Source organism: Petaurus breviceps, unplaced genomic scaffold, assembly GCF_028583685.1.
Source record: "Petaurus breviceps papuanus isolate PSGF00001 unplaced genomic scaffold, PetGlider_PUasm1.0 91133, whole genome shotgun sequence".
In the NCBI taxonomy this organism is placed as follows: domain Eukaryota; kingdom Metazoa; phylum Chordata; class Mammalia; order Diprotodontia; family Petauridae; genus Petaurus; species Petaurus breviceps.
The window spans coordinates 53,778,849-53,805,182 of NW_027187419.1; the positions used below are offsets into that span (position 1 = coordinate 53,778,849).

Below are 26,334 nucleotides of genomic sequence, written 5' to 3' on the forward strand. Positions count from 1 at the left end.
GAACTGCACAGGGAGCTGGACAAGGAGCTGGACAAAGCTGTCTGCCTTTGAACTCAGGTGGCAGTTGGTTAGATTCAGGCAGGAGCTGAGACCATGGAAGAGGAACCATGGAAGCTGAAAGCCTGTCCTGAGTCAAGATGAAAAGACCTCTCTTTGGGTACTGAGTAGTGATTGATGAAATAGAATACTGAGTAGTGACTGATGAAATTATAATTTACTTGTGACCTGGGGTGGAAGGCTTTTGTACTTCCCACTACCCCTCAAGAGGGTACTGAGTAGTGATTGTTGAAGTTTTAACTTAACTGAGCCCCATGGATGGAGAACTTTGACTTTTGTACTTTGTGACCCGATGACTGAATGACTGAGTTACTAAATGATTGTACCTTGGTGAAAACTACATGGCCATTTTAGTGATGTTGTTGAGTTGTGACATGGTGAATGCTGTATTTTGACTTTCTGTGATAAGTTATAACATTCTGAATGCTGTACCTTGATTTGTAATTGTTTTGCTCTGATTTGTTATTGAATAGAGAGTTCGCTATACTATGTAATCAGAACCTTGAAAGCTATTCACACCTCTGGAATGCTGCTAGGGTGTGGCTTTACAAAGCCCCACCATTCTTTTACTCTTATCTGCTAGTTTGGGGAGAGAACTATGATATAAATTTATGTTGCAGCACCCTGTTGTGGAAACTGCTAGTCTAGAAAAAGAATAGCAGAATAGGAATCTGGTGGCATGGGACTCAGTCCTAGCTCTGTCACTGGTAGTACCTTGAATAAGTCCTGTAAGTTCCTTTCTGAGTCAATTTCCCTAACTATAAAATAAAAATAAAATGAATATCTTAAACCAAAAAATATAATAGGTTATACTGCAAGGATAAATAATGATTGGATAATTGTGAACTGCTTCAACTATGTTTTAAAAAGTAATATATTAAAATAAGGAATTAATACTAACAAAAGTAAAGTTATTGAGACAGCACAGTATAATTGTTAGAGTGTTGGGCTTGGAGTCAAGAGAACCTGGGTTAAAGACAATTCCATAGGACTCAAGATGTAAAATTCTGTCTAGATTCAGAGAAAGAACTGATGGAGTCTGAATACAAATCAAAGCATATTATTTTCACTTTATTTTTTTTTCATTTTTTTTTCTTTTTGGTCTGTTTCTTCTTTTACAATATGACTAATGTGGAAATATGTTTCACATGATTACACAAGTATAACCTATATCAAATTGCTTACCGTTTTAGGGAGGGGGAATTAGAAAGAACAATTGGAATGCACAATTTTTTAAACAAGAATGTAAAAATTGTCTTTACGTGTAATTGGAAAAAATAAAATACTACTTAAAAAAAAAGAAAGAAAACCTGGGTTAAAATTCCACCTTGACAGTTCTAGCTGCATCACCTTGGGCAAGACACTTAACCTTTGTGCCTCTGGCATCTCTGTAGGGCTTATCTGATAAATTATGGAGAGACTGCAATCTGCACTGGTGTAATAAGCTCCTACACCAACAGTTACTTTACTTACACTGGTAAAATTACAGAACCTTTTGTGTAGTACTATAATAACTAATGTTATTAATATGGTTAATAACAGCAACAACCACCTTGAGAAACCCTCTTCTAAAACACAAAGATAGTCCATTACTAGTGAACTATGCTCAGAGTACTTTTGTTAATTTATAGAAACTACCAATAAGCCTGTTATCAAGAATACATATTCTGGTAGCAATTGTAATGAAAATTAGAAGGCGTAAAAATAATGAAAAATAATTCATTTTATATTAATTACCATCTGCTCACCATGTAGTATTAGGACACTTTATATCATTATAAATGTTTTGTGCCATAAAAAGGATTTTTTGGCAATAACAGAAATTTTAAAAAGAAATCAGCATACTGACAATGCCTACCCAGCTAGCTTTAAATAAAAATTTTCAAAAATAATCAGTACAACTTTACAGTCAGACACAGAATCACTTCTACCATTACCATTATCTATCAGTAAAAGGAACTGTACCATTTTCTTTTTCTGGTGCCACAGCTATAAATTCACTGCAACTTAACACCATGTGGTCTCAGTCATCATAAATCCTTAGAGGAAGGGGAACTGGCAGGTGCAGTAAGGCCTCACCTGCATATTTTCCAACCCTTGCCATGGATGAAGCTGACCTTACTGATTGGGATTCTCTGATCTAGGTGAAAGTTTTTGTATCTCATTACCATTCTTTGATCCTTTCAGTTTTCCCCCTGGGAGATTAAGTTTAAAAAAAAAAAAAGGCCAAAACCAAACCTGATCCTTGGAAATAGAATGCCAATAAAAGGCACAGTAATAGAACTGGAAAAAGAAACATTACAGAAACAACATACCAGGGACACCTGCCAAACATTCTTTGTGCAAAATAGGAATTCTATGGTATTGTCATTTATGATTAGCACTGCCAAAACCCTCAAGCATTTATGAACACCAGGTGAACTAATATCTGAACAGTATTAACAGCACAAGCAAGTGCTCAAGTAACTGAGAAAGGGCAGTCACATTGTGTCTGTATTTGCAAAGCCTTCATATGATAGCCCTAATACAATAGGTGCCATCTGTACATCAGAATTCTGTCACATTAGAGGTCCACATATGACCTGTGAATAGCTACATTTAAAAAACACATACCTTTTAATTTTGAATTATTTAAAAGCAACCTTTAAATTAGTGCTACATCTATTAGTCTAAAATAAGATAACCTAAATGCATATTGCACATGACAGGAAAACTTATTATTAGTAAGTAGATTTTCTTTGTCACATAAAATACGCCCTCTGGTACTTATGCAACATTTTGTATATACTTTAAGACTTGAGAATCAGAAGACCTGGGTTCAAATAATGCCTCAGATGTTAACTATGTGGTCCAAGACAGTCACTTAACCTCTGAGCCTCAATTTCCTCATCTGAAAATGAGGATAACAACAGCATCTACCTCATAGGGTGTCTCTAAGAATCAAATAAAGTTAGATATGCAAAGTACTTTGTAAACCTTAGAAGAACTATATAGATGTTATTTACTATTATCAGAGTATGGGAAATGATGCTTCACATTGATTTAACAATTTAGTTTGCAGAGAAAGTACTTTGTTCACAATCACACTGTGAAATAAATAATCCATGTATTATTGTCACTCTCCATTTTACAGATAACGAAACTGAGGTTCAAACTCTTTTTAGTGATTTTCCCCTGCTCCCGCCAGTAAGTGACAAGGTTGCAACTTCAACCTAGGTCTTCTCACAAGTACAGCGATCTTTCTACCACAGCACATCACCAATGTCTTTAGAAGCTTTCCCTGATAGACTCTCCCAACCCTCATCCTGCCACTTGGTTTTCTCTTCTCTCACAAATTTTCCTAGATCACTTCATCTGAATCTCTCCCTTACCTCTACTGTAGTATTTCTTACATCCTACATCATAACAAGCTCCATTCTGTGGACTGCATAGTCCTTGACGGCAAAGAACATCATTTTTATCTTTCCCAGAATTTAGTGGGTTTTTTTTAATAAACATTTAATATGCTTACTGAATTAAAATGGAAAAGGTCACAAGGAAAATAACACAACTATGAAAGGTCAAGATGAAATTTTCCACTCCAAACCCTACTCCTCCAAAATGTTTAAAGAACTTGACACATTACAGTCTGATAAATGTTTCTTTCACAAACAACTTGATATGCCCATAAGGACATAACATTCAAAACAACATCTTATTGGTGCTAGAATGATTAAAAATTGAAATTCTCTCTTAAGAATTAAAATTTATGAAGTATCACTGAATCATATTGTAGAAATATCTACTATAATTAAACAAAATAAGATGAAGTTTTAATATGCTTAAGATGATCTCTTCTTATTCAAAGAGAATTTTAAAGGAAAATAGTTTAGTGATTTTGTCTGCCCACAATCACACCTTTTCCTTACTGTTTTTCTTGACTCCTAGGCCATTGGTCTCCTCTGGTTCTACCCTTAACTAAAACTCATTATTGATTTTTTTTCACTGGATCATAATCTAATAATTGCCCCCAAGCTCAATTCTATCCTAGATTCTCTTCCCACTTTTCTTCCTGATTGTTGTTCAGTAATTTCAATTGCATCTGACTCTTCATTTCAGTTCTATCCTACTCTGTCATCCCAATTGCGGTCTTCTTGGCAAACATACTAGAGTGGTTTGCCATTTCCTTCTCTAGCTCTGGTATTAAGTGACTTGCCCAGGGTCACACAGCAATTAAGTGTCTGAGGCTGGATTTGAACTCAGGAAGATGAATATTTCTGACTCCAGGCCCAGCACACTATCCACTGTGCCACCTAGCTGCCCACACTTTATATTAACAGTCCCTTAATAATCTTAGCCACTTTTGTGGGTAAACACTGTATGCAGAAAATACACAAACCTATATGTACAATCCTAGTCTCTTTTCAAACTCTACTTTCCATTGCAAAATGCCTTTTGGAGATTTCTAAATGTATATTCCACTGTTACTGTAAACTAAACATTCTGCACATTCATCTTTATCCCTAAATCTACCACTACACTACACTTTCCTACTTCTATTCAGAGTATTACCATTCTTCTCAATTACTTAGGTTTATATAATCTCAGAATCATATTTGACTCTCCCATATTTATTGCCAAGCCTTGACCATATCATCTCTCACATCCAACCATCCTGGAACTACTGATATAATTTAGGTTCCTAAGGCACAGCAGTTTCCCACTGCCACTATAATAAATTAATTCAATTCAACTCAACATTTATTAAATACCTAACATGAAAAAGGCAATGTGATGGCACTGGAGATACGACAGAAACAAATCAACTGACAAATGGTTAAAGGATATGAGCAGACAATTTTTCAATAAAGAAATCAAAACCATATGTAGTCATATGAAAAAATGCTCTAAATGATTATTGATTAGAGAAATGCAAATTAAAATAACTTTGAGAGATTACCTCACACCTATCAGATCAGCTAAAATGATAGAAGGGGAAAATGACAAATGTTGGAAATGTGGGAAAACTGGGACACAAATACACTGTTGGTGGAACTGTGAACTGATCTAACCATTCTGTAGAACAATCTGGAATTATGCCCAAAGAGTTATAAAACTGTGTATACCCTTTAAACAAAGAATACCACTATGAAGTCTGTTTTTCAAGGGGATCAGGGAAAAAGGGAAAGAATTTATAAGTTTTAAAACATTTACAGCAGATTTCTTTGTGGTGGCAAAAAACTGGAAATTGAGGAGATGTCAATCAATTGGGGAATGAATGGATAAACAAGTTGTCATATGATTGTGGTAGAATACTATTATGCTGTAAGAAATGATGAGCTGGCTAATTTTAGAAAAACATGGAAAGACTCGCATGAAATAATGAAAAGTGAAGAGAGCAGAACCAAGAGAATGTTGTACACAGTAAAAGCAATATTGTTCAAAGAATAATTGTGAATAATTAAATTATTCTGAGTACTATAAATACTCAAATTAATTGTAAAGGACTTATGAAGGAAGATACTATCTACATCCAAAGAAAAAAGATAGAAGTACACATTGTATGGTTTTACATATATTTAAACATCGGTGTCAAATGATGGCCTTCTCTAGTGCAGGGTAGAAAAGAAGGGAAAGAGACAATTCAGAACTCAAAATTTAACAAAAACACATAAATACATTTTTTTAAAGAGAGATAACAACTAGGGGTGAAGGGTAAGGGAAATTAGGAAAAGCTTCATATAAGAGATTGGACCTGGGCTGAACACTGAAGGGAAACAAAGGATTTTGAAAGGCAGGGATAAGGAAAGGCATTTCAAGCATGTGGAATGGCACAAGAATTTGCATAGAAATGAGATGGGATGTTCAGTTCAGTAGTAACCAGTATTCTAGCTTGGTAGGAACATAAAATTCAAGAAGAGAGGCATTATGACATAAGTCTCGAAAGCTACACTGGAGCCAGTGTAGGGACTTAAATGACAGACTATAAAAATTTCTCTTTAGCAGAGTGACAGGATCATAGATGTGGAACTGGAAAGGATATCAGGGGCAATCATGTGGGCCAATCCTTCATTTTGCAGATGAGAAAACAGAGGTTCAGAAAGGGGAAGTAATCTGTCATGGTCATGTATGTAGCCAATGACAGAGAAAGGATTCCAACTCAAATCTCCTGAGTTCTTTTTCCATATGGTCAGACCTATGCATTACAAACACATTTGACAATTGTGTGAAAGGGAAACAAGGAGTGAAGAAACCTCTTAGAAAGCTGTTACAGTAGTCCAGGAAGGAGATTATAAGGTCTCCTTCAATCAGAGTGGAGAAAAGAAGATAATGCAAAAGAGTTTATGGATGTAGACAAAACTCGTTAACTAATTTGATATGGGAAGTGAAGGATAAAGAGTTGAAAATTACTCAGGATATATAGAAGCAATCCAAGGAGAAAGCCTTACCCACACTGAGCTTAGAAAAATGGTGTTCCAAGAAAGGAGATTGAGAAGATACAATTAAAGAGGAAAAAAGAGAATCCTTAACCTGACACTTATGGTCCTCCCCCCAGTCAGGATTGGTACTTCCAGGTGAAATTCTATTTTTTATTTGGCTGTCATCACAAGCAGGAAATGATGGGAATATTGGGGAGAAAGTAATCACTCCACCTTAGATTTTTGATAGAGGGAAAATCCAGGCATAGCCTGACATGCATCCTAGGTTTGCAGATAACAGATGTCAAGGATTTCAGAAAATATACAGGTAGGATCTTATGGAATAAAATTCTACAGTGGAAGTTATCTAAAGTGGGACAGTTAGTTCAAATGGAACTCTGAAAACACACAGACTTTTACATCCTGATTACCTTCCTTTGGATACCCTCCAGCTCATCAACATCCTTCCTAAAATAGGATACCATGAACTAAACATACTATGCTACATACAGTGGAAGCAGGATAAAGCAACGTGTTACTACCAGCTCCACAGACTTTGACTGTTTTGTTAATGGAGCAAATCTCAGTATACATTTCAGTATAGCATATAACAACTATATAAAATACAATAGAAAGAATTCATCCATTAGGGAGGAAAGTGTACATACGACATCCAACGTCCATCTGACCTTTAGAATTCTATGGCTTAATCAAGTAAGCAGTATTTATTAATCACGTGCTTCATGCCAGGAAATGGGTGAAGTAGCAGATAAACAAGCAATAGAATAGAATAGACCCTGATGCTGGGAAAGATTGAAGGCAAAAGGAAAAACGGGTGGCAGAGGATGAGATGATTAGTATCATGGAAACAATCAATATGAACCTTGCTAGCCTTTGAGACACAGTGGAAGAAAGAAGGGCCTGGTGTACTATGGTCCATGGAGTCACAAAGAGTCAGACAAGACTGAACAACAACAAAAGAGGTTAACAAGTTACAACCCAAAAGTGGAAACATTCTCTACCTGGCCATATTACTCAGTCTCTCAAATAAGGTAAGTGGCTAAACACCAAATAGGCTCCTTTTCTTGCCTGTAATTTTGCTCCAAGGCTGGATAAAATTCTTTTGAACTGTGTATCTTGCTCAGGTCAGCAGAGTCACAAATCCTGGGAGACTGCCCATTGTTGTCGTTCAGTCTTTTTAACCATGTCTGACTCTTCGTGACCCTATCTGGGATTTTCTTAGCAAAGATACTGCAGTGATTTACTATTTCCTTCTCCAGTTCATTTTATGGATAAGAAAACTGAAGGAATCAGGGTTAAGTGACTTGCCCAGGATGACACAGTTAGCAACTAAGACCCAATTTAAACTCAGGTCTTCCTGACTCCAGGTCCAGCACCCTATCCACTGAGCTACATAACTGCCCACTGCCAATTACCTGATGCTAATTAAATTTTTATACTCTAGCTCTACTTCTGGATTTTCTGACCTCTAGCCAAGTGGACTAAGGTCAGGGGAATTGTTGATTCTGAGGTAGAAAACCTAGGTGACTGGAAGAATGGTAGTGCCTTCCACAGGAATTAAAGAAGAGTAAATTTGGAGAGAAAGATAATGATTTCTGGATTGAACATACTAAATGTAAGATGCCCAAAGGATACATGGTGATGTGGGACTGGAGTGTGGCAAAGACATGGGCTGGTTATATAATTTTGGGAGTTATCTGAGGAGAGATGACAGTTAAGCCTATAGGAGTTTATAACATCATCAAAAGGATGAACAAAGAGAAGAAAAGAGGAACCAAGTAAAAACTCTGGGTATACCTACAAATGAGAGGACAGGTTACTGATAATGATTCAGCAAATGAGCCAGAGAAGAAAAAAAACAGACAGATTGGAGAACCAAGAGAAAACAGTGTCATAAAAACCCAGAGAAAATAATATCCAGGGGGAGAGTTGGGCAACAGTGTCACATGCTGCAAAAAGAATTTGAGAACTAAGAAAAGTTCCTAACATTTGGCAATTAAGAGATCATAAGTGGCAGCAGGGAATGAATCTGGAATTCAAAGTTTTAAAATCAAATATTCAAATATATATGTATATATACATTATTATTAATACTATTTTACATGTAATTGGGAAATAAGATATATAGGCACTGGGGCATAGAGATCCACTGGAAAAGTCGAAAGGGGTATGGGAGAAAATATGGGAGAGAGCAGATTGGAGGAGGGGATATCCTGTGGGACTGCTATGTTGGGGCGGTGGGTAGGGGAAAAAACGGGGAGAAAATTTGTAACTCAAAATCTGGCGGAAATGAATGATATATAAAACAGAAGTTAATAAAGCATTTGAAAAATAAAAAAAAAAGTAGAGGAGGCAGGAGGGATAGAAAACAAGAGATACGCACAAACCAAAACAAAGATCAGTAGTAGAATATGTTTGGGAAATTTTATGTCTCTCTCTCTCTCTCTCTCTCTCTCTCTCTATATATATATATATATATATATATATATGTATATATCAATAACTATAGAGAAATATTTCTAAACTTTATTGTAGCCTTCAGGGCTGGAGGAGGGAAAAAAGAACAACATAAAAAAATGCACATCAGGGGCAACTAGGTAGCGCAGTGAATAGAGTGCCGGCCCTAGTGTCAGGAGGACATGAGTTCAAATTTAGCCTCAGACACTTAACACAAAAATTAGCCATATAACCTTGTGCAAGTCACTTAACCCCAATTGCCCTAGCTTCCTCCCTCCAAAAAAAAGCAAAAAAAAAATGCACATCAGAGAACAAAAGAAAAACAAGGAAGCAAAGAAAAAACAGACAATTCTCAAAACGTGTATTATTTATCATACAGACTTTCTTGAAATAAAAATCTGTTACATAAAAAAAAGAATGGAGGAAACTGGGGCAAAGACATGTTTTATGTAGACTAAGAAATGTTTTTCTTTAAATAAATAAAACTGATCATTCTTTTTTTTTTTGATGGGGGAGGCAGAGCAATTGGAGTTAAGTGATTTGCCCAAGGTCACCCAGCTATTAAGTGTTAAGTGTCTGAAGCTGGATTTGAACTCAGGTCCTCCTGACTCCAGGGCCGGTGCTCTATTCACTGTGCCACCTAGCTGCCCCTGAGCATTCTTTTTCAATTTGTTTTCAGTGGGAAAAATCCTCAAAGTTATTGTTTTCTGAAGTTTCCCTAAAAAATGGGTATACACTTTCTATTACTGCATTCCATTCTAACCTCAAGGAACAGACACAGGACAAATCCATCAAAATTAAATGCCAAAAGGAGGGAAAAATGGTCAACAGATAGAACAAAGTTTCTTAGATAAATAAGTTGCCACTTTTCTTCCTATTCCTTAACTTTCTAAAGAACAAGAAGTCTATCCGAGATTTTCCTAGCAAAACTTGGTTGTCCAAACAGTATTTTCTGTTAGTAAATTTCTTACTACCTGAATTACCTTGATGAAGATCAGGAAGTAGATTCTCTTTTACTTTTAACTGTTTTCAGAAGTGGTAGGAAGAGAGTATGGAATCAGAATACCCAAATTTTAGCCCTAAGGCTCTTGCTCCAGAAACCCAGTTTAAAAGAAAAAAAAAAAGAACTTAGTTATATATTTTAAAAATAATCATTATAATAACTACACAAATTATTTTCTATTAACTGTATGTAAGTAAATTACCTAGCTTTAAATTATTACTAACTAAATCTTCAGTCATTAAAAGGATATAATTCGGTGGAAGAAAGTTCCAACTTAAGACCTGATTTGCTAGTGCAAGATAACGTTGAAACACTGACGACATCTGAGCATTTAGATTTTCCCGTCGGCTAAACTCCTGCAGCACTTCAACAGTTAACATGAAGATCTGTCGAAGGTCTTCTTCCTAAATTTAAGCAATTATAAACATTCTTGTATCAAAATATAAAGGTTAAAATGTCCTCTATTAGAATAACAGCACTTTAAGTCTATTTTTAAAAAATGTTCTCTTCTATTCTTAGAAGTACTCCTAAACTGTTCAATAGTCTACCTCCCAATGATAAGGATTTGAATACACTAGTATTTTCGCACACGCACACACTTTAAATATAAATATTGATCTTATAACAAAGCACACATCCCTTCAGCTATGTTATAGATGTCATGAAAGAAAGAGTCCACTGTTCTACTGCATAGTTCTGGGATTTAAGGGAATGCCTTCACATAACACTTCCCTTGAGCAAGATAAAATATGAGACTAAGAGCCCACATCATCAGCAGTAACATTTTAAAATACACAGCTACCCTTGGCCTACAGCTAAGCCTATTTTTGTGACCAGGAGAGGTTCAACAATCGTAATTAAATTTGAAAACAGCAAATAATAAATACAGCCAGAAGCATTACTATGAAAATACTGGGAGATTTGGGGATGACCTGATATTAAATAAAGCTTAAGATTTTAAAGATGTTTAAAATATTGAAAATTTTATTCTTTCTCCAGTAAAATCATAGTGCAAAATTTCCAACTACAAAATCTTAGTCACTTGAACAAAATCTCTTTTGCCATGCTTTTTCTAGAATACAGGAGGAAATACTAATTTTAAATGCCTATACCACGTACATGTTGATAGCAGTACCTGAAAAATTCTTTTGCAGTTACCATGAAATTCCATGCTTAGTCCAATGTTGCTTGTTTTACTTGAACTTGAGAATTCACTCAACAGTGCCGTTAGAATGGAACACGCCAGAGTTTGCTTGAAAAAGAAAAACAAGACAAATGCTTTCTGTACAATCATTTGCAACAAATATTCTTGTTAGTTAGATAGAAAATTTCTATTAGGTTTTAGACGTCTCAAAAAATCAGAAAATTAACTATTACAATCATGATAAGAAATTCTCTTCTATTTACTAAAAATATGACAAGTGTCAATGGCACTTTTAGCAATACAACAGTACTTGCTTGAGAACTTAAGGGCACTCTACTTTCTTATCCGAAAATGATGTAAATAAAACTCATAGTTTCTCCCTCAGGCTGCAGTCATTTTTTTTTTTCTGATGCCATGCTGAATAAGAAATATTCAATAATTCAATTCCCCACATGTTTTGATGTGAATATAATTCATCCCAAAAAAATTAAGGAAAGATAAATGACTAGTCACACATCTCCAAAATATTACATAGGCCATATCTAGGGACCCTGAAATCAGAAATTAAAATTTTCTTTCCCAATAGCTCTATCCAACATATCCATAACTTCAAAACCATTGGCTTTATCCACAGACTAGTTGGAGCCAAGGTGACAAAGATGGACAGAGTGGTAGGAATTGTTAAAAGGTCAGGCATGCTGGCAAGTGTCCATGGGTTAAACTGAAATATGCACACTACCTCTGAACAACCGAAAGATTAAAGTCAAGATGATACTATTTATGCAAGCTTATAGAACAGCTGAACGCATTGCCATCCACCCAACAACTGCAATATCTTTGTTCTGAAATGCTTCTGATGTCAGTACCTTGACCCTACAGATGCTCATTATCTCGGCAAATTTAAATCAAAACCTAATTTGCCTCAAATCACAAACAGCTAAAGCAAAGATGCTACACAGTGAATCTCTAGTGATGTCTCACCCACTGTAAATGAATTTCAATCTGTTCCCCACCAAAAAATTTAAATGCCTATTATGTACAAAGCACTGGTAATATACAGTGATTAAAAGATCAATTCACCAAAATCACTTTGTGTTGGAGTTGAAATGTATCTTAAGAGATCTAGTCCAACCCCCTTATTTTATAGATGAACACACTAAGCACTCTGATTTAGAAATGGATTGTTTTTCATTTTAGGTTTTTTTTTATCTGATATAAATGTGAAAACAGGAGCTACTCCCCAATAGTTAACGATGAAAGGATATGTAAAGAAGCACTTCCCAAAAGAAGAAAGGTCAACTTTGAACCACCATATGAAAAAATGAGCCACTATTAGTAAGAAAAATGTAAATTGAAGCAATTGTGAGGTTCTCTACCTCATACACTTTTAGACTAGCAAAGATAACAAAAAAGTAAAGGAAAGTCACTGTTGGAGAGGCTGAGGCAGATTAGGAACACTGATACACAGTTGTTGGAGTTAGGAATTAACTGATCCAACTTTTTTGGAAAGCAATTTGGAACTACACTCAAAAAAGTCACTAAATTGTGCAGACCCTATGACTCAGTAATACCATTAAACAAGGAATATACACCAAAAAGACTGAAAAAAGAACAATTAGGAACTTTGATCATTTATGATTGCTGAGGACCAATGAAGATGCTACCCATCTCCTAATGCAGAAGTGATGGACTAAATATGCAGAATGAGACATTTTTGGACACAGATGGGATTTTGTTTTGCCTTATGCATATCTGTCACAAGGGTTTTGTTTGTTTCGGGGGGAAGTTGTGGCTGGGAGGGAATAAATGTTCATTGAAAAAATTTAATTTAAAAAACACTAAATATATTAAAATAATCATTCTTTGGTTTAAAAAATAACAATTCTGTAGAACCTTCAGGGAGACTTTTATGAATAATTATATACACTGGCAAAATTCAGAATTGCTAGGATATGAAACATATTGGGACAATGTCAGATAATCAAGTTGATACGTCTACTTCCATGTAATAAAACTCATTTAATAATGTTAGTAATATCAACAAGATATTTTTTAAACATGTGTAGGTAAGCATAAAGCACCAACTGTATACAGGTCAGAGAAGACCAAACAACAGAAATATATGTGAAAAACAGATTGGAGGATAGAGAGGTAGAATGTTGGTTGACTACAAATTCAAATTTGATCAAAATTGATCACAAATTCACACTATGCCATGGCTGCTAAAAGACCTGATGCAATCTCAATTGTTTTAATAAAGTATATAATATAGAAATATGATGTACAGATAAAGGAATGCAATAATTCCATTATAATTTGGTCATTGTCAAAGGACATTTGGAATACTGATTTTAGTAACGGACATCACACTTTAAGGGCTGCTAAAAGAATGGATTAAGTCTAGAGAAGGTGATCAGGACGATAACAGGTTTGTAAAGCATGTCAAAATGATGAATGGATAATGAAACTAGAAATATTTACTAGGAGATGAAAAGGCTTAGAGTCGACATGAAGATTGGCTTCAAATATCTGAGGGGCTGTCAGGTCGAAGAAGGATTTGATTTATTGTGTAGCTACAATGCACATAATTAGCGGTGAAGACCTTGATCAAATAACCTAACCTGGCTAGGCCTTTGGATTCTCACTGGCAAAAATAAAAGAGTAGGACAGGATAAATTCTAAGGTTTCTTTTACCTCTAAATCAATGACCTTATGAGTTAATTTTAGAGTAAAAGGTGAAAGAAATAAGATTTGAGTTCGATATAAGGAAAAGCAATTAGAGTTATTAAAAAATGAAATGAGTTCTCCCAAAGTATAGTAATCTCCCCACCAACGGGAGTATTTCAAGTCAAGGTTAAATGATTTCCCATCAAGGGTACTAAAGGAATTCTACACTGTAAGGAAAGCTGGATTTTTTACCAAAAATTCTTTATTTTAGTTCCACATGAATTTTGTGATACCTCAACTTGGGGCAGCCAACTAGGAATGAACTAGAAAACTCATAGAAAGCGCCCAGTGACCTTTGCATAAAACAAGTAACTCTTCTTTACCCTAAATGTGTTACCAACCTGTAGTTTTCTAAGCTTCAATGGACACACACAATATTTAGGTCTCTGACTTGTGAATGAAGCATTAAGCTTGTTCTTTCTGCCCTGTCAGCTAAGGGCTGATGATTGGCAGTGTATGCCATTTCAATTCTGATCCTTGTGGGGTCTGTGAGATTTGTTGGTGCAGGTCCTTCCTCTGCAAATGCAGATCAAAAAGACCTCTCTGGCTCAGTAAATGGTTTTCAACAAGAGTTGCTAGGACTGAAAAATCCACTGCCATTTGCTCAACCTGACAATAAACCTCTGTGAGTCTGGCTGGTTTGGTTTACAGACAACAGAAATAGAGACCTCACATAGTGGCACCCAAGCAAGCACTCCAAGTGCTCTGGGTTGGGCAACAGGGCTTCATGGTCAGGTGTTAAGGACAATGCAAGACCACTCATAGTGACAAAGGAAAAAGAACTGCTTTTGAATAATTCAGAGTGGAAAATTTCATTTTAATAAGATAAAAAACTGAAAGAATGCTTGATAGGTAGCCCTATCGTAATCAACTTTGCTTCCTATGTCTGATAAGTCTATACTACCATTAGTATATAAAAGATGTCTCTTTGATCTGGCTTCATGGGGAATTAAGGGTCATTAAGAGAATTAAGGAATTAAAGAGAGTTTTTTCCTTCTTTTAAAACTTTTAATTGTCCTATTGGTAATTTTTAAAAAAATATGTGTCCATCTGGTTTCTTAAATAAAGTAGACTGAACATGATTTAGTTTTTCTTTGTTGACTTCAGGTCATCATTGTGATCAATGAGATATAACTCCAAGTCCATGACTATGTAGGCATAGGACAACTCAGAGCTTGAGGCATAATTTCTTTAATGGTAAAATAAATCAATTAGACTAATTTCCAAGGTCTCTTCCAGTCAAAAAAAAAATGCTGTGGTGTCATTTTACTAAAACTTAGATCTTATTTTCAGAGGCTAGTGAGAGATGCAAGACTGTTGGCTCTATGTTAAAGAGCCTCATGCTGCTCTGCTTCAAGAGTTCTTGTGCTCCCTTTGAATAACTTTCATATTTCCTCCCTTGCCAGTATTGCTCCCCATTAAACTACTGTTTGTGATGAAGCCCCATCCCCATTCTTGCTACACAAAGCCAGAGAGCCCTCTGTCTCAAAATAACTTTATTATATGTTATTTCTAATCAGCTATGGGATATAGAGAACTAATTCAAATTTACAAGATCTATCCCCCAACTGATAGTCAAAGAATATGAACATTCATTTTTCATAAGAAGGAGCAGTTAAGTGGCACAGTGAATAGAGCATTGGCCCTGGAGTCAGGAGAACCTGAGTTCAAATCCAGCCTCAAACAAGTGACACACTTACTTGACCTTGGGAAAGTCACTTAATCCCAAATGTCTTGCCTTCCCCCCCCCCCAAACCAAACCCATTTTACATAAGAAGAAATACAAGCCATCAATAACCAGAAAAAAAATACTCCAAATTATTAGAGAAACAAATTAAAACAACTCTAAGGTGCCACTTTATACCCATCAGATTGACATAACTGGGTAAAAGAAATGATAAATGTCAGAGGGGCTATGGGACCTGTAAATTAGTCTAGTCATTCTGTAAAGCAGTTTGGAAAAAGTTATTAATCTGTGTCTATCTTTTGACACAGCAATACCATTATTAGGTCTAGAACACACAGAGATCAAATAAAAGGGAAAAGGACCCATATGTACACAAATATTTAAGAGTAGCTTCTTTCTTATGAAGGTAAAGAACTTGAAACTAAGGGGGAAGGGAACTGGGTAGTTGTTGCACGATAATGACATATAAGTAGAATGGAATACTATAATATTATTGTGCTGTAAGAAATAATGAAGGAGATTATTTCAGAGAAGACCTGCATGAACTGATACAGAGTGAAATGAGCAGAACCAGGAAAACAATTTATAAACTTACAAAAAACTGTAAAAACAAACAACTTTTAAAAACTTAAGGATTCTGATTAAGAGAATGACCAACCAGGATTCCCATGGTTTGATGATGAATACTTCCTCACAGAAAGGTGACAAGATTAAATATGCAGAATGAGACACATTTTCAGGCACTGTCAATGTGGGAATTTATTTTGCTTGACTATGCATATTAGTTAAAAGGGTCCTCCCCCACAAAAGGGGAGAGTGGAGAGGAAAAATAGATTTGTTCATTGAAAACAAATTAAATTAAAAATAAAGCTAATCTCTAATTCATTTTTAAAAATTCTGATGTGGGTTGAAAACCAGGTCTGTTAGATTCTGTTAGTTCACTTTTGCATAGTTCAATTCTAAATACAGGCTTGAAAAGAAAACTCCCATGAGAAAAGCACATGACCTTCAATAAGGATCTTCCTATTAAAAAGAGACAGAAGTGTAGTCCTGACTGCTACTAATTAGCCAAGTAAACTTGAATAAACCACTTAATTTCTTTGAATGTTTCCTTTCTAACCTTAAATGCAAAAAAAAATAGGAATAATAATTAATGTTATCATAAAATTAATCATACAAATTTTTATCATACATTTTATCATACCAACTTCAGGAGTCGTTATCAAGATCAAATAAGATAATATATTTACGTAAAAAGAAAACCATTTATTCCCTGAATTGTTTTAAAATATAGTCCTATTTCTAATCTTTAATATCATGGTATTAGTTTCTAGCAAAGTCATTAACTTCATACCATCAAAAAACTATCTCATAGACACTGCTTGTCTCACTCTCCAGCAACTTCATTAGTTCTGTCATAAGAATAACATACTCAAACACCAACCCAGCTGACAAAATAAAATACTCTTGTTCAGAGAGAGGATTGTCTCTTATAATAGCCTGGCTCTTATCCCAAGAGCTTTATTACCAAGAATAAACTTTATGAAAGGTTGCCATACATAAAGCAGACTTTCAGCTGCTCTTCTAAGCAAACATCAATGAGACTTGTGATAAGAGAGATTAGCCCTTTATCCCACACAGGGCAGCAAAATCCATGGACAATTGAATTTCTCACCCACTTCCTATCCTAGGAAAAGGACTATTTTTAAAAGAAAAAATTGAAAAATCAGCCTATTTGCACCGAAAAACAAAAAACATGAAAATGATGTGAGTCAAGATTACAAAATTAAATGCCATCTTATACTATTTCTTTAGAAATAAAGTTTTAGGGGTGGCTAGGTGGCACAGTGAATAAATAGAGCACCGGCCCTGGAGTCAGGAGAACCTGAGTTCAAATCCAGCCTCAGACACTTAACACCTCCCCCCAAAAAAACCCCAGCCATGTGGCCTTGGGCAAGTCACTTAACCCCAACTGCCCTCCAAAAAGCAAAAAAAAAAAAAAAAAAAAAAAAAAAAAGAAAGTTGTAAGATCATTTTAAAAGTCTGTATGACATATTTCAACAAAATGTGACAAATTAAGTGTGGAGATATTAACATTTCTACCATCATGATTACACTCTTCAAATCATAGTGTGCAATGAATGAATATATAATTTGTATTTATGTTTATAAAATTCTATATTCCTGAGGAAAAATGTTTCAATTAAAATGAACATATTTTGACAATTAGAATAATTCACTAGGCAATCTGCCTTTCAAAATTATTTGTCAAATGAACAGCTAAAATTATATTGTAAACATGAAGAAATTAATTTGGCTATATAACAAATTTGAAAAACAAATTCACAAAACAGCTTTCATCATGAACAAAAGTTTCAGCATTCATCTCTAAATTTAAATATCTATTCTGTTGAGGGGAGTGTACCAAGGGTGATTTAACTGTTAACTTTGTTACAAGACTATAAACTAATATGAATGCTGTAAGTTAAACTGGTTCAGAGGGAAAGGAGGTCAGAAACCAAGTCTGCTGAAAATGAAAAATGCAAAGGACAGGTTGAGAGTTCATGGTCAGGGGGCTTGGGACCATCTACAACCTAGGTTCAAGGATGGAATCAGCAATTAGTATTGCCCTCAAATGAAATCTAGGGAGATAAGATACAGATGCAAATGGAAAGGAAATAAATTCAACTTTTTCATCAGTGAATTAGATGAGAGCACAGATGATACAGGCTTATAAAATAAGTCAATGATATGAAGATGGGAGGTGGTAACAAACAATGCAACAGAAGTAAGGTCTAATAGCTAGAACAAAAGACCCCCTCTCCCATCACATGAGATCAAATTTCATGGATATTAACATAAACTCTTACACTTGAGTTAGAAATAATTAACAATTAACCAACCATACAACACTACAACAGGTCTGGGAATGTGAAGAGACACTAGGAGATTTTTACAGGACTGGAGGCTCAATGATTCAACAGTGTGATATCAGCCAAAAAAAAAAAAGAAGTAAAAACCACCAGCTAAAATGATTTTGATGCTGTATAATGCTGCATTAATAAAAGTACCATGTCCAGAATGAGAGATGTGCCATACAGATGTTCATAGGTATGTATACAATCTTTTTCTTCTTGATATAATAAAATGTACTGACAAATTTTAAGTTGACAAATATTAAGAAAATAATAATAATATTGTAAAAGGATTTTTTAATCAGTCAACAAGTATTTACTACTTGGTAACAAGCTCTCTGCTAGGCACTGAGGATACAAAAATAAAAATGAAATAGTCACTGCCCTCAACTAATTTGTAGTTTTATCAGGGGAGGCAACATGTATACATATATGTACTAAATAAATACAAAATAATTTTTTAGAAGAAGAAGAAGCAGAAGTACAAGCAGCTGGGAAGATCAGGAAAAGTCTTATGTCCTTGGACTATACTATACTGAGATCTGGGCACAACATTTTATGAAAGATACTGACAAGTTGGAGGTCATCCAAGAGTGATCAAGATAATAATAACAACTACCATTTATATTTATATATGATTCACTCCTGAATCAGCTGTCTACGTCCAGTCAGTCAGTGAGTCAGTCCAGTGACATGTTAGAGCAAAGATCAAAAGTAACATAAAACTAGAAGAACGAGAAAAAGAACATGAGCAACTTAAACCTAAACCATTCAAAAATAAATTATGGATAACAAAAAATAGGTAATGCATGGTAGAAAGGATAATGGCAACAATTATAATAATTTCATATAGATCTAATTGCCCAGAGAAATAAAAAAGACACATTAAAAAAGCACCTTAGTCAATAAACACTTGTCTTTCTAGTCAAGTGAAGAGATCTGGCAGTCAAAGTCAAAGAGATCTGGAAGTCATCTGGCAAGAATGATTTAGAATTTCAACCTATTGATAAAATTTTATGAGGAAGGAAGATAGAAGATTATGAGCAGGATCACCTCATAAAGCAGGCAGTAAGAGTAAAGGATAAAACCAATTTAAAGAAAAATTAGAGAAGCTTAACCTTGGGTCCATGGATCCCTATAGATAGATACCCATATATATAGATATATCCATCAGAACACAAAAGTTTTCGCAGTTATCTCTCTGCCACTCTTTTCAAAAAGCAACTGTATCAGACCGAAATTTTCTAGCTAAATACATCTGAATATGTTCCCATAGTTCTCAGAATGTAAGTTATTTTAGTGGCTTAAAAAAAAAATCACTAGGCTGCCACTGGGACCATTTTTTTGCCATAGGTTAAGTTCTCTGAGGGAATAGAAAAACAGAAATAATTCTTATATATTTGCCCATTCCTAAGGAAGACAAAAGAACTCTTGGACAGTTAGCTACTACATCTTTGGTGCCAACAAGCTGTTAGAAATATAGACATTTTTCATTCATGTCAGCAGTACCACCTGGGAAGGTAAATAACTAGAAAGGGAATCTATATATAGTTAAGCCACTAGAACCTAAGGTCTCTAGCCACTGATTAATTTCTTTAGGAAACCCTGCTTATCAAGTTCTCAACTGAACTGGACTTACTTTATTTTACAAATTGTAAAAATAAATTAAAATTGCCCATAAGCAAAATCTTAAAAAACAAACAAACAGTAGTTTGATTTTAGATTTCAAGGACATACATATGCTAATAATAGTCTCAGGCTAGCCCCTAGTCACTGAGCAGATTACATTCATTGTTTTTCACTTTACTCCTTTGTTCCCTGATTTTGCTAACAAGTGTCATTTATTCATATTATTATTTTGAGGTTAAACACTAACAATAGTTCAGTTTTCATTCTACTTTAGAGTCTTTAAAAAAAAAAAGAACAATGAAGCATAACTTAGGTAAGGGATTAATAAAATGAAAATGAATACATAAATGCTTATTATTTATATAATTTCTTAAGAAGAAAAAAATCCCAACCCTGAAATAACCATTTGTTAAGATGAATGAAGAAGTCAAGGGTATGTGTTGGGGAAAGGTTTCCTAATTACTAATCGACCTCAAGGAACTCAATTAACTCTTTGAAGTCTGTTTCCTCATGTGTAAAATAAAAGTACTGACTAACTAATGTCTAATGTCCCCTCCTTTCCTAGGGTTCTATATCCATCTCTCAATTTTTATCTAAAAATTTTAATATGGAAAATGTTTAAAGCTTCAGTTGATTTTCCCTGCAGATAAGATCAAGTCACAGTCACACAGGCATCTAATATTTTGAGATAAATATTTTGTTTTATATAAACTAACTAAATTTCATACAACTAAGCTGTCATGGACAATTGCATAAAATATAATTTGATATCAACACATTCAAGGACAGACGACTGGCAACTAGTGAACTTCAAGGTTCTAAGTAGCACTAAATATATAATAGGTTCAAAATACTATATGCTCAGGGCGGCTAGGTGGTGCAGTGAATAAAGCGCTGGCCCCGGAGTCAGGAGGACCTGAGTTCGGTTCCAGCCTCAGACACTTAACACCCACAAAAAAAAAACCTAGCCCTATAACCTTGGGAAAGTTACTTAACCCCAACTGCCCTCCAAAAAGCAAAACAAACAAACAAAATAGTATATGCTGGGGCTACTGGAAAGCAAAGGTAATACATATAGCCCCTGTCAGTGTGTCTACTATGTTCAAGTAAATTCAAAGGTGTGGACTAGAATGAAAGTTTAAGGAGTCGGGGCGGCCAGGTGGCGCAGTGAGTAAGAGCACTGGCCCCGGAGTAGGAAGACCCAGGATCTGTTCCGGCCTCAGATACTTAACACCCACATAAAATAACTGGCCGTGTAACCTTGAGCAAGTTACTTAACCCTAATTGCTTATTAAAAAAAAAAAAAAAAAGAAAGTTTAAGGAGTCACCATTTTAGATCCCTGCCTCACAGGAACAATCAAACAAAATGCCATATATACAGTTCAGTGAGTAGCCAAATAACTGAAAATGGTGAGAAGAAAACTAGATGAATAATAAAATGGAGCAGGCTGCACCAAGCTCTCCTTAAGCTTCATTTCTGACTATACTCTTTTAAAGTTACTAGGAAGCCAGATGGGAAATTCAGGTTTTTCTCTAATATTAAGCTTAAATACCTACCCTCCTTTCCTACACCAAGGAATTATACAGGTTCTGTTCCCCTTCCCCCCAATTATGACTTGCAAAAGTAAAGATTCAAACTTCAGGAAGAGACTTTCAATAGATCCTTAGCTTTACCTGCACTCAAAACGAAGCTGAGCAAAAGGAACCAAGTTTGCCCTCAGAGAATTCAGTCAAAAGAAGAGGAATACATTACAGACATACATACAAATCTTCTTTCATATAATTCTATGTAGTAAGTTGACAATCGCATTCATCATGATTACCTGTATCCTTTACAAAAGTAGTATCCTATGTTTTTCTTATGAATAAAGTAGTATTTGCTCTACAAATTTTTCTGATCTTTAGTAAGGGATTCCTGTTACAACTGCATGATTTCTTAAGTTTCACCCACCACAATACTTACTGCACTGTGTTTTTGCAAGTAAGATGGTAAAATTTTAACTTTGTAATAAGATCTCAAATTAGGAGCACACATTTTCCTTTTATTTTTGTTTAAAAATATGCATTTATTTCAATAAACATTTATTTTATTTTCTCTTTCCCCCATTTCCTCTACCTCCCTCCTCCAACTGAACTATTAAAAAAAGGAAAAGAAAACCCTCACGACCATCACAGTGCAGCAAACCAGATTCCCACATCGGCAATGTCTAAACGTGTCTGCATCTATCTTCATGTTAAAGTCCATGCTCCCTCAGGCAAGGCTGGGTGGGTGTTATGCTTCATTTTCAGTCCTCTGGGCCCATGGTTTATCATTACACTGATCAGAGTTCTCAAGTCTTTTAAGGTTATTTTTCCCTAAAATATGTTGTCATTACATCAAAACAAAGATTCCTCAATTCCTTTCAAACTTCCAATTTTTTCATTTTTAGAGCACAATAGTCTAATACATTCCTAAACCATAATTTAACTTATTTAATCATTCCCCAGTAGATGGGCACCCTAGCTTTGTTTCCAGTTTTTGCTACTATGAAAAGAGCTGCTATGTTTTTGTATATATGGGCCATTTCTCTCTTTTATCTCTTTGGACATAAGCCTAGTTGTAGTACTACTGGATATAGACAATGCAGTGACCTTTTAGGCATAGTTCCAAACTGTTTTTACAAAACGGCTGGACTAATTCACAGAGTCACTAACAGTGTATTAGTATGCCTATTTTTCTATAGCACCACTAATTTCATCTCCCAGGTAAAAGTTCCTTTCACTGAATATCTCAGAAAAAGTTTAAAGAACTTAACAACTAGGGCGGCCAGGTAGCACAACAAGTAAGAGCACCGGCTCCAGTGTCAGGACGACCTGGAGATCGAATCCCGGGCTCAGACACTTAGTACCCACCCAGAAACACCTGGCCGTGTAACCTTGAGCAAGTTACTTAACCCTGATTGCTTTTAAAAAAAAAAAAAGAGAGAAATAAAAAGGGGCGGCTAGGTGGCTCAGTGAGTAGAGCGTTGGCCCCGGAGGAGGACGTGAGTTCGGTTCCGCCCTCAGACACTTAACACCCACACAAAAATACTAGCCATGTAACCTTGGGCAAGTTACTTAACCCCAATTGCCCTCCAAAAAGCAAAAAAAAAACAAAAAAAACCCAAAAAAACAAAACAACTCTCAAATGAATTTCTCACTTTGGATATAAGTAATCTTAAAACACATCTGCATATTCAAAATTTTTTTCCTCTTAACAGTGAACAACAGATAATTTGACATAGTTTAACATTTCAAATATAAAGAGAAATCAATACTTGACTGACCAATCTAGGACATCTCACACGAAACAGATGCAGAATTATAAGAAAAATCATAGAAAGATCATAGTATGCCTCTATTTCTCTTAAGTAAAGGAAATTAAGCTTTTATAAGCTTATCTCAATTACATTTTGACTCTGAATACAATTTATGACAATTAAACCTCACTAAATCTAATGAAATTTTTGTTGTTCAGTCGCTTCAGTTGTGTCTGACTCTTTGTGACCTCATTTGGGGCTTTCTTGGCAAAGATACTAGAGTGGTTTGCCATTTCCTTCTCCAGCTCATTTTATGGATGAGAAAACTGAGGCAAACAGGGTTAAGTGACTTGCCCAAGGTTCATACAACTAGTGTTTAAGGCTGGATTTGAACTCAGGTCCTCCTAACTCCAGGGCCAGCATTCTATCCAATGTACCACCTAGCTGCCCAAAGTGAGATTATTAAAGTTTATTCAATAGACCTTGAATGATAATCAACCATCAGGTGAAAAGACTAGTATTACTGAAAAAATAATGAGGACTTATAATGGAAAATTTTTATTTTTATATACATAACCCGGTTAAATTTAGACTTTTTTTTAATGTGTTAATCCTCTAGTACAGGGGTGGAGAACCTGCAGCCTCAAGGCCACATGTGGCCTTCTAGGTCCTCAAGTGCAGCTCTTTAACTAAATCTGAACTTCACAGAACAGGTTTGGATTTAGTCACTTGAGGACTTAGTCACATGTGGCCTCAAGGCCACAGGTTCCCCACTCTTGCTCTGGTGTGTCTATTTTGAGATACATACCAAAAAGATCAGTGATGCTCAACTTTAGTTTTCTTTGTAGGGTAATACACTATCATGGGCTATCTATCTAAATTATAGCATTCTAGTCTACTTGGCATTTTCCAATGAAGACTCTAAGGTATCTCCAATTATCAAAACACACCATGAAAATCTATATACAAAATGTGTATTTGTTTACTTCAGAAAACAATATATCCAGCTTTTTTTTTTTGGGGGGGGGGGGAGGAAGTAAGGAAAGAAGAGGTAAAAGTCATCAATTCTTTTTAAAAAAAAGAAATAAGGATAGAGTATTAATTGCAAAAATATCAAGAATCACTCAACTATGTGATAAGAATTCATGTGGAACTGAATATAAGAGCTTACCCTAAACTTAAAAATTTATCAAGCATAATTTGAATGACTGATTGAGTTAGTTGCTTCAGTCAGGTCTGATTTTTTTTATTCTGTTTGGGGTTTCCTGGTAGAAATACTGGAGTGGTCTGCTATTTTCTTCTCCAAATTTAAATGATTAGAACAATGTAAATGAAGACAACGTTAAACAATAGCAAAATTCAAGTCAAATAACAATGGGCAACATTAGTAATTATTAAAGCACACATCTTCCCTTGCTTTTGGTTACATGAAAACCTCCCAAAGTAGGTAATGACAAACATCATTCATCACAATCACAAACTTTTAGGTGGTTTTACCTAACTTTTAAGAGAGTGTGTTTTAAGGCATGGGAGATAGGAGTTAATTGTATGACTATGCTAGGATGTATCTATTGTACCAAAATAAAAATTATTAATTTTTTTTAAATTTTGTATAGAATATATATATATTAATATCAAATTTTTACAAATGTGCAACACAACTACATAACAAATATAAGAACTGATGTTAAAAAAATATCTCCTAAAGATCCACAGAAAAGCAAAAGGGGGAGCAAATACTTGAGGAAATAAAGAAACCAATAAAGGGCCTAGAAATACTCCTAAGTCCAACAAAAAGGTGACTAGAAATTCTAAAATGAACAAAACCCAAAAAACTAAAATTATACAGCAATAGTTTCAGAAAATACAACAGATGCAGAAAGTCATTATTATTGATCACACACAACAAACCTTAAAGTATTAACATCTGGTTAAATAATAATTCAAAACAAATATATTTAAGCTATATTTCTTGTATATTTAATACACTTACCACTGTGGGATTGCCACTGCTTATCAGCTGGCTGACTTCATGGAAAATGCTTTTGCAGTCAATTGATTTATCTAATGATCCTCGTTTTACTATTACTGCTACTGCTAACAAAATCTGCTCCCGAACATATTTCTGAAGGCTGTAAAACACAGATTGTTAAATAGTTACTTAAATTCACTACAAAAGAATAACATATTTTCCAATAAATGTGCAGTTATTTAAAACATTGTTTACAGAATTCAGAGTGGTTCATTTAAAAATAAAAGCTGGTACTGTTGATATTGCTAAGGGAAAGAAGAAACGTAACTTGTTTTAAATGGGAGAGTAAACACACAAGAAGAACTACTAAATGCCTTTTAAACTTCCCGGCAGATGTTCCTAGACAGGGGATCCAAGTTTCAGTCCTAGCTCTGACCAGTGTTATTAATTTAAATCCATTTGCCTTCAATGCACAATGGCAAATTAACATTGAATGCTACAATTCAGCAAGACAGTTCAAGGCAGAATATAGATATAATAGCACAGATTGTATTATAGTATTTTTATGGCCTCATGCCCAAATAACATGGCTTTCCCAAAACATATAGAAATAATTTAAAACAAGTTAATTCTACAAGTTAGTATACACAAGTACATTTCTCATGTTAGTTATAAAATTTTTAGCTTCACTATTTAAAATTTTATTTTATTTGAAAATAAAATTCCAGATTACAGGAAGACAATTATGTCAAGTACTCAGGTTCTTCAATTCAAGCAAAAGAATTGGGATTCCCCTCGATGGTGTCAGACGATAGCATTCCATACCAGGATACTCAAGGTGCCATTCTAGTTCAAGGGCACAAAAGACTACTTTTTTAACAATAAAACTCAAACATACACTCAGGTTCTATGCCCCTTCTCTCTTGGTGAACACAAAGACATAGCACCCATAACCTCTTCTCTCTGTCCCAGAAAGCTTTCCTTTGAACTACAGCCATGAAATAAAAGCCAAGAATACCAGCTGACTGATATTCTTGGCGGGGGGG

General features: G+C 35.0%; 1 protein-coding gene across 7 annotated transcripts in view; it reads right to left on the reverse strand.

Moving 5' to 3' along the window:
* The window catches only part of XPO4 (exportin 4), a 212,280-nt gene that overhangs the window by 61,139 nt on the left and 124,807 nt on the right, over window positions 1-26,334 (reverse strand). For all 7 annotated transcript variants that reach the window (XM_069080301.1, XM_069080300.1, XM_069080302.1 and 4 more), the window contains 3 exons: window positions 25,310-25,448; window positions 11,072-11,188; window positions 10,187-10,340 (listed from right to left, as the gene is read on the reverse strand). In XM_069080301.1, the coding sequence (XP_068936402.1) occupies window positions 10,187-10,340; window positions 11,072-11,188; window positions 25,310-25,448 (410 nt within the window). The remainder of the gene's footprint in view (window positions 1-10,186; window positions 10,341-11,071; window positions 11,189-25,309; window positions 25,449-26,334) is intronic.